This window comes from Oryzias melastigma, linkage group LG17 (assembly GCF_002922805.2).
Source record: "Oryzias melastigma strain HK-1 linkage group LG17, ASM292280v2, whole genome shotgun sequence".
Classification (NCBI taxonomy): domain Eukaryota; kingdom Metazoa; phylum Chordata; class Actinopteri; order Beloniformes; family Adrianichthyidae; genus Oryzias; species Oryzias melastigma.
The window spans coordinates 26539964-26549605 of record NC_050528.1 but is presented as its reverse complement, the minus strand read 5'-3'; the positions used below and the strand labels follow the sequence as shown (position 1 = coordinate 26549605).

Sequence of the window (9642 nt, the reverse complement as noted above, 5' to 3'; positions counted from 1 at the left end):
TTTTTTTCCTGCAGTACAATTTTGAGACCCACAAATCTCACAATCCCATACCAGTCCATGGCCCCAGGTTTTGCGGCGATTAAACAGTCTCTTTATTTTTCTCAATTAGCTCGTAATAAAATTCATTTTTAAAATCCTAACATATTGGTAGCATATGTAATGGGGCAATTGAGGAAAAGCAAACACAAACAGATGCCGTCCTCGTTTGAAACTCTTGAACCTTCAGGTGTAACAAAAACCAGCAGATGAGATCACACCTGAGTCGATGAACTTCAAAAGATACAAGCTCCCTACAAAAGCAATGCTGTGCCTTCAGCCGGGATTTATGAGATCATGGTGTTAGCAAGTATTGATATTATCATTCGGCCCCACCCCTCACAAAGGAAAAGAATAACGTTTAGGTAAGGTAGATGTGACAAAGAAAGGACTGTCTGAATAATTCAATGCACGGCTCCATCAAACTATGATCTGTTCCACACCAAATAATGGACGTCATTCATGAAGTTATTACAAACAGAAATGGTTTTCTTTCTAAGAACTGGGGAATTCACCAGTTTTTGTTGTTTATTTTTTAAAGTGGGAATGACATTCACACTATTGAGAACCATTTTGGATGCATGAGAATGTTTTTTTTTTTTTTTGAGTTTTTGAACAGTTTCAGGTACTGAAACGTATATTTAAAAATATTTAACTCCATAAGTGTCTTGTTTGTGCTCAATTTTTTATGTTTTATGTAGTAAAAATTCTGAACTTTCGATAGCTTAAAAAAACTATAAGAGTGGTGGTACTTTTACTAGCAATAATAGTTCAAATCATAATAAGTAAGATTTTAGGAATTCTTTTGCTTCTCCTTTTAAAATGCACACAACAGGTAAAATACTTCAAATCAAGGATTCGGTTTGGAGCTTTTTTATATAATTTTTAGGCATTGCAATATTTTTAAAGTGGCTGTTTCAGGGCCAAAATGTTCACTATTCAAATTTTTCAAATGTTGCAAAACTCTAGTCATTGATAGTTATTTCAAGTTTTTAAAAAGTAATAGGTTAATAAAGCATTTTGCATTTATCCAAGCATTTTAAGGAACTGCTATGGTATTTCAAGCTCTGCTTACAATTGAAGTATTTTAGTAGGCGCAGAGGTAAAGTGGTCGCCGTCTGACCAAAAAGTTGCAAGTTCAGTTTCTGCCTTGTCTGCCCATGTGTCAAAAGGCTCGTTTCCACTGAGAGATTCCATTGTAAAATTGGTCTTTAAAACAGTACTGAACAGTACTTCTTGGGGGTCTGTATAGGTTGTAGGTCCATTGAAAAGTGGAAGAGAACAATTGGGGCGGAGCCGCTGTAGCCACCCGTTGATTGGCAGAAAGTGATGACAACATTAGATAGTGCTCATTTAAGCTAACGTTTCCAACGTTTGTAAGCATTCACACCTGCAATCTTCTTTCAAACAACATTACATTCCTGTTCTACATGATGTACCAGAAGTAAAGCAAAAAAAAGATGAGCTGCTGGATGACCTCCATTGTTGTTGCTTTTCTAGTAGTCACACTACAATGACGCAATGACACACTAACGGTCTACACCACGCATGCGCCGGGAAGTCAAACTGCTCAGTGGAAACAAGGCTTAACTGAGTGGAAACAGTCGCCAGAATTAACTTGACCATACTGTACCACTCCTTACTGGACCGGGCCGATCAGTGGAAACGAGGCTTAAGAGTCCATGTGGAAGACACTGAACTCCACATTGCTCCTGGTGGTTACAGGTGGGTGCCAGATAATTTTACGTTTTAGCATTAGACCAGGTTTAATGAAACACAATTTAACTCATGTCAAACAAAATAAATAGTGTCTAGCTAGCCGCAGATTGTGATTTCACAAATTTGTTGTGTTAATTTTGGTGTGATATAACATACACACCCCGTGACTTTTATCCAACTGATCCTAGTCTCTATGAAGTCAAAAATGCTTCCAAATGATCACTTTAAGCAAAACGCAAACGTCAGCCATGCTTGTGTGCTCTCCAAAAACGTCAGAGTAAAAAACGCTTCACGTTTAGTTCTGCTTGTTACTTTGAATCGTAAACATTTTTGATTATTGATTATTTAAAATTCAGAAAACAGTTCAGAATCATTTATGTATCATAATAGATGCATCTAAAAATCGATTTTTTCCCCACCACTATCTAGAAAGCAATCAGATATTAATTTGTGCCTTCGTTCAGTTTCAAAAAACAAATATTGAGAATATTTCATATAATAAAGAGAGATGGAGATAACTAAAAGCCTTCTGATTTATCATATTTTTCTAATAATCTGCATTAGTCGAGATCCAAGGTGAGCAGCCACACCTGTAATGTCAGCACAGAGAGCTCCACACACCTGAAACAAGATTTCTGTCCTGTACTGTAAATTTGTAAACAAATTGTCACAGAGTAACATTTAGTAGAGTAAAAACTTTACATTGCTAATCAAAAACTGCAATAAATCATGAGTTTATTTCCATTGGAATAAACTATTAGCTACCTCTCTATCCCGAAGACACTAATCTTCCAGGATGTGAGTGCATTGCAGAGCTGCAATGATGTAATCGCACATTATCTCCCCCAAATCTGCTCTCCTGCTACAATATTCAATGACTTAAAAATTAGTTTAGATTAGTTTATCGGCACAAGCTCAGATTATGTAAACAGGAAGCTTACGAAACTTTCGCTCAAACACACACACACACAACCCCGCTAAAATAAACGCCCCTTTCTCCTCCGAGACACAATGAAGGCTTCACAGCCATCACCGAGCCGCGGCTGATGTGTGCCAAAGATATTTCTCGCCACAAAGAAAACTAAAAATAAAACTCCCTCTCACAATCTCCCCACCAGGCTCCCCCGTTTAAAATCCTTTGTGACGGTTCTATTCAAGATCCACACGTCTCATCTCTCCACATGAGCACCGCTCAAAAGGAAGGGGGAGAAGAAAAAAAACGCTGCCATCACAGGCCGTGGAGAAAACAGAAACCAGGTGTAACAGTCGCGCAGGGAGGGCGCTTTTGATAGCGGCGCGCTCACATGACAGCGGAGGGAACTTTCCGGAGCACAAAGGCAACATTCACTCTGCCATCTGTCTGTTAAGTATTGAAACTATGTCAAGGAGATTAACGTTATCTCCCCAGTTCCCATGATGCCGGTTCCATATCGGAGCTGCTGGAGTGTGTTAAGGTCAGAGACGAGTGCGAGCGCGATGTGCTCAAGTAGTGATGGGAGGACAGCGAGCTCGCACCAACATGAGAGCTCTGTAAAGGTTATGTAAACTGTATGGTGCACTGATTGTAACTAAAACACTCTACATGCTGGTTTGACACATAAATATAAAAAGATAGATGTGAATTTATGTAGTAAACTACTCTGCTGGTTATTAAAATCTGTTTTTAATCATTTAATTAACAGAAGATTCTCCATTATGCAAAAATGTGCAGCACAGCATCAAACTAATACGTTTTTCTATTGGCATCAATCTCACACATTTCTTCCAGAACATTCCATTTGTCAAGCCTTCTCCTCCTCTGACAGTTCCGTCCATCAAATCAAGCTCCTTTATGTTTTCTACTTTTCCTCCACAGATCCACCTTCAGATAAGAGACTTGTTCACGTCTGACATTAAAGAATCAGGGGATTTTTTTCTTTGCCAGTTGGGAATCAGGCTGGAAAAAATAAAAAATAAAACCACCAACTGGAACCAGCAAAGGTAAACATCCGTGCATGAGGTGAAGCAAATTCTGACATAAAAAAAGGCAACACCTCACTAATTGCTCTAGACATTTCCAACGGTCCGTCGCTATACTGATGTGGAAAGCACAGAAAAATGCATTGTTTCCATTTACATTTGATGGAACCCTCAGTGTGCATTTTGATGGATTAGCCATCAGGACTCAAGCTAAGACAAGGTAACGAGCAAGGCAAAAGTTGAATCTGCCAAACACCTTTGTAACAGCAGTCAGGACCAACTTTTTCTTTTAAAATATATGTATATTTGATATTTCATTATTAAACGACAAAATCCAAGATAACTTCCGACTACATAGCAAAAAAGCAGCTTTGACAATAGAGATAAATTACTTAAAAAATAAATGATTAATTACATGCATATATGAAAGTGAGTTCATGTTAAATAAAAATTTTTAAAGGCAAAACCTATTTACCTATAAATATTGGTAAATAAGTCATGAAAACATGTGCAACCCACTTCCTGTGTAGTTTTTTGCAGATTGAAATAACAAAAAGGTCATCTGAGAATCTTCACCGACATTTTTAAGAATTTGTACGAATGTAATAATTGTACTTTACCTTTAAATATGTTGTAAACATCTCTATTTTCCCTGATCGAGCATTTTTTTTGCAGTTTTTCTTTTTTAAATTCAAACGATACATGTAAGTGTGTTTTGTAAACATTCTTCATAGGCCTGCACTATATATTGCAAATTTATCGTCATGGCAGTATGAGCCTGTGCAATACATGTATCAAAAATGATGGCCTAAATTGCAATAAACGGTTACCTTAAATGTTTGCACATGCAAAACCAATTTTGACATATTTAATAAATAGCCCTTTTTGCATTTGACCAATCGAATGGGCCTCCTTTATCTTAGATGCTTGCCTTTTCTGTAGATTTGGGTTTTTGGAGAATAACTTAAGTTCTGTTGAATTTATTTAATAAAAATGATGCAAGGAAATAGAAATTATGTTTTAGTTGTTTTGCTACATGGTCAAATATGGCAAGTCATATCGGCATTGCAAGTTTTTCTAATATCGTGTAGCCTTAATTGTTCAACTGTTGGGATATCCCCCTTAGGGGTCGCCACTGCTGATCAGCTTCCACAGATCCGCACATTTGGTTTAGCAGGGATTTGTGTGCCAGATTTCCTTTCTGACACAACCTTGTATGTTATCCGGGCTGGGGATCGTCACAGACCCAAACCCAGGTCCTTTTGTGGCTACATAGTTGGGAAGTAGCATGGAGGGTCTTGTCTCAGGACCTGGATTAAGCTCATAGAGTCCCCTGAGAAGTGAACCCTAGTTTACCATGCACCAGTCATACTCGTAGCCAACTGATTCGCCACTAATGTGTTCTGTAAAGATTTATTTTAAATCTAAGAAATGTTAAGATCAAAGCACCACTAGCTAAATAATAAATCTGTTGATAAATTGCAATTAACACCTAACAACCTAAATCAATTCACATCAACCTTTTTTGGTAATTTTATTTTACTGAATTTCCCCCAATAAATAATTGTTTAATTATTCCACACTAGTGTCTGTTCAAAGAGCCAAATGTCCCCTTTAAGCGATCTTTGTTCATAAGCGAACTGTAACTGTATCCTATAATGAGAAAAAAACATGTTTATTGTGCGTAACACAAGAAATTTGCTTTAATAAACATTCTTACCTTGAGTTTTGAATCCAAATGGAGGCATGTAGCTGCTGACTTTACCTAGTCGTTTGAAGTTTGGATCTAGAAACATGGGTGCTAATTTCATGAACCTGCAGGAGAAACAAGAAAAAAATAATTCTAATGAGTAACGAAAACTTTAAACAAACAAACAACCAGATTAATGTCATGACATTTAAATTTATTGACCCGATGGAAATAATGTTTTAAGAAAGTTGTGGAGACAAACATAGGTTGGCTAAAAAAAAATAGAAAAAAAATCAGTTTCCACTTTCAAATCCAGGATTTATAAAATCCACAAACTGATTTTCTGTATTTTTATGGGACTAAAAAAACAGATTCTCTATTGGTTATACATTAAAAAATCCAAACTAATAAGATTCATTAACAAAACTAAATTAGTTTCACAAGGGAAATTAAACAAAACTAAGAAAAAAAGTACAAAGTAAATGTTGTTATAGTTGTTTTTTCCTTTTGGTACTTTAGTACTCAGACCTTCTGTTTCTGCACCTGATGGCTGATAATCAAATGCATCAGAAGATGCTATTAACAGCCTTAAGCATTAATACTCTTGAAAGCTTCTGTGTTTCACTCACAACCTCAGTATTTTGGCTTAGCTGTTGTGAATTCAAGACCTGTTGTGGATCTGTAAGCACTGCAAGTTGTAAGAGGGAACACTTTTTCTCTTCCTTAGTAATTGTACCAGGGAGAATCACCACACAAAAAACCCTAACTAGGAGGCTGGTGTCTGAAGGACAAAAAGCTTGTGTTTTCCCATGATGGAAAACAGATTTTAAACTATTCCAGTCAGAAGCCAATCACATTACAGAGCAAGCCGAATTTGGCAACAACACCCGCCTGTGACCAATGTTTTAATGCCCGTGAAGTGCTCCATCCAACATCGCCTCTTCCTTATCCTGTGTGTCGGTGTACGCGTTGCTTTGATTAATAGCAGAGCAGAAAATCAAAAGAATCCATTTCCTCTTAGTCACGCCTGTGACCTGAGCGCTGGGCTGGGTGCCACTCTTCCACAAGGGCTTTGGGATGGATGCGTGTGTTTCTGTGACCCGTTGTGAAACCTCGAGGGATGCCAGGCATGAACAAAAGGAGGCGTTTTTTGTTTAATTATTGGATGTTCATTTTCACTCTCTATTTGTTTTTTGTTTTTTTTGGTAAAATTGTAAAATACTGGAAAGGTGAAGAATGATAACATGTACGTCAATGCGCATTTTGAATTTTCATATTTTTCAGACAATAAGACTCGCGTAAAATCCTTTAGTTTTCTCAAAAAATGGCAGTGTACCTCATTATCTGGAGCACTGTGTGCTTGAACTCTGGTTGTGCTAATTGGGTTCGTTACTAGGGTGGCAATCCGATTCAATTCACAAATCAAAAATCAACCATCCACAGATCAAATCATGATTATCATTTAAAATATTATGTCTTGAAAGTTACTACATGAATGTCTTCTTACTGGATGTTTAAAATTTAAAATAACGTGTTAAAACACCATCATTTATACCTCTTTGCAGAACGCAAACTCAGAATCAACAAAACCTAACATATGGAAACATATTTTTAAGATCTTAAAAGATAGAACTACTATTTGTCACTTTAAGATTTTCTTAAAACAGTATTCTTAATTTCATGTTCATTTTTTTTCTTTTAATTCAAATTGCCTACTATAATTAAAAATGATTTTTTTCCCCAACACTTTTTTTTCAGTAAACTGTACTTTAATACCATTTTTTTATCTACGAATAACATTCAAAAGTTTTACTTTGGAGATTTCTTTATTGCAAGTGACAATGTCATATTCATTTTTTTTGTTTATATGCTTAAAATCCAACTTCATTCTGTAGTTTTGGAGGAATAATTACATTTAGACATGTATTTTTTTTTGCAATGATCTTCTATATTTATCAAAATGTAAAATCAGCGATCTGGGACGTCACAAATATTTGTTGTTTTCTCTCCAAGTGTTCAGATTCTTGTTACAAGCTACAGTGCTTAGTGACATAGAACTAAATTTCTGTGTTGTAAGGTCCTCAAAAATCTGATAAAATGTTTCAGTACAACTTTAGTAACTACAAAATCACTCTACTTGATGGATTGCCGTAGTCAGGAGCTTGTCAGGAGTGGTAGGTATGTGCTTTATCGTAATGAACTGAAAAAGTGAGTGTAGTGTGTTGCAACCATTGACTGTATAATTGCTGGACAGCTCAACTCCTCACCTCACATTTTTCTTAGAAATTTTCTTTCTAATCCTAATTTTTAAAAGGTATTTTTTCTTTATTGGAAATTATTCAAGTTATAAACTGATCAATCAGATGCCTCAGTAAAAGCATGTGGTGCCTGCTGATCCTACCTCGAACATTTGATTGACGGATTGACATTTGATTGACTAATGATTGGCGACAGTAGTTCCTCTAAAAATGTGACTCAGACCAACTTGGACCAATCACTGTAGATGGGTTACAAAATGGTGGCAGACGAAGAGGAAGTGACGGAGAAGGCTCTGGCCTGATTTCATAAGTGCCAGAGGTAAGGCATTCTCTATGGGTGACGTCAACACCTTGATATGTCTATTGATTCTACAGCCAATGCATCCAATGTGCCTTTTTTGTCTGTAAAATAAATTGACTATATTTCCTACTACAGTATTAAAAACATAACTAATATTTCTCATAAGGTGATGGTTGAAACTGAACAAAAAAACAGAGAAATTTTCCTGTAACCAGGTCTTAGTCTCCCCTAAGCAACATCCCAGCAAAGACACTTGGAGCATGGAAATCAAAGAAAGAGACAAACTCGTGCTTCCCAGCAGGAATCTTGACTACACATTTCCCACAAGTCTGCTATTGATCTTCGTGATGTATTTGGATCTCTGCAACACAGTGACTAAACAAGGCTGACAGTGTGTGAGGCCGTCCAGTGGGGTTCAGTGTCTTCCGAGCACTGTGCGCGCCCTTCGGTACCCTCATCAATCTCTCGCTTAAGGCTTGCAACTAAAGTTAGGCGCTTGTGTTTGGGTTTTTCCTCCTAACAGCGACTGCAAGGAGCACATACAGCCACGAATGTCTGTCCTACCAAAACAAATGGAGATTCATGAAACTCAAGACTTCTACAGCCAATAAGAGCGATAAATAAAGCCCTGTTATGAGTTCAGACCATCATTGTTACAATGGAGGGAGTTAAAAAGCAGCTTGATGTTTCAAACCCGAGGGCTCCCACAACAGCCAGACAAGCTAGGATGCATGGCGCTCATTTCCTTCGAGGAGTCCATCTCTCACATCCAATATTTTCATAACCGTGCCACTTCACGTTCACTGCCGGCCCTTGATTTAGGGCTCCAACACAAACAGTTTTGGGTAAAACAGAGGCAAGAGGGCGGTGTTTAAAATAAATTGGACTCGGCGGGGCAAAGGCCTTTGGAGAAGACAAACACAAAGGAAACGGGAGATGATTAGAGGAGAAGCCACGAGACCTCACTGCTAGGAGTGAAGCAGTTTCCTCTGACTGCTAGATTGTCAGCCACGCCCCTCTTGGATCAACTGTTTTTTTTTTTTTTTTTTTTTTTGTTACTCAGATCATTGAAATGCATCTGTTTTCCCTTGTAAAATCACAAAGCAAGAAGATGTAAACCAAGGTAGGAAAAACAATGCTAATTGGTTTATTTCTTTAAACAGAGTCTATAACAAACCCTAACCTAACACACATACTCGCGAACGCATTTATCTTTGTGCAGAATTGCAAATCGTCTTATAGACTTACTCCCCGCTCTGCATTTATTGCGCTCAATGACTTGAGCGTGACTGGTCTGAAGGTGTTAATAATCAGCACGATCCCAGGGGTGTTTCGGTTCATGCAGAACTTTGATGTGACACGTGCGCAGCAGACGATCTTGGTTGATCTCATGCACAAGTTCTGCAGTGGACAGCATCAGATCTGAGTGCTGTTTGGAGCAGTTTATGTTTAGAAATAAACAGACACTATAAGTCATTAGTATTACACATTATACAATGTGGGTGTATACACGTGCAGGTGATTGACCCATTTTAGATGGATGTGACTTTTTTTAAATTGTATTTAAGGGCATTAAAAACAAACAGAGCCATATCCTCTCTCTCTGCCCTTCCCCCTTTTCTCCTTTATACAATCAAAACAAGAAGTTTTTATAGTGATCTATTAATATGTCAATTAAC

At 37.4% G+C, this 9642-nt stretch overlaps 1 protein-coding gene across 11 annotated transcripts in view; it reads right to left on the bottom strand.

The window, feature by feature from the left end:
* st3gal3b (ST3 beta-galactoside alpha-2,3-sialyltransferase 3b) overlaps window positions 1-9642 on the bottom strand; it is a 68729-nt gene that overhangs the window by 31353 nt on the left and 27734 nt on the right. For all 11 annotated transcript variants that reach the window (XM_024273611.2, XM_024273610.2, XM_024273613.2 and 8 more), the window contains one exon: window positions 5435-5529. In XM_024273611.2, the coding sequence (XP_024129379.1) occupies window positions 5435-5529 (95 nt within the window). The remainder of the gene's footprint in view (window positions 1-5434; window positions 5530-9642) is intronic.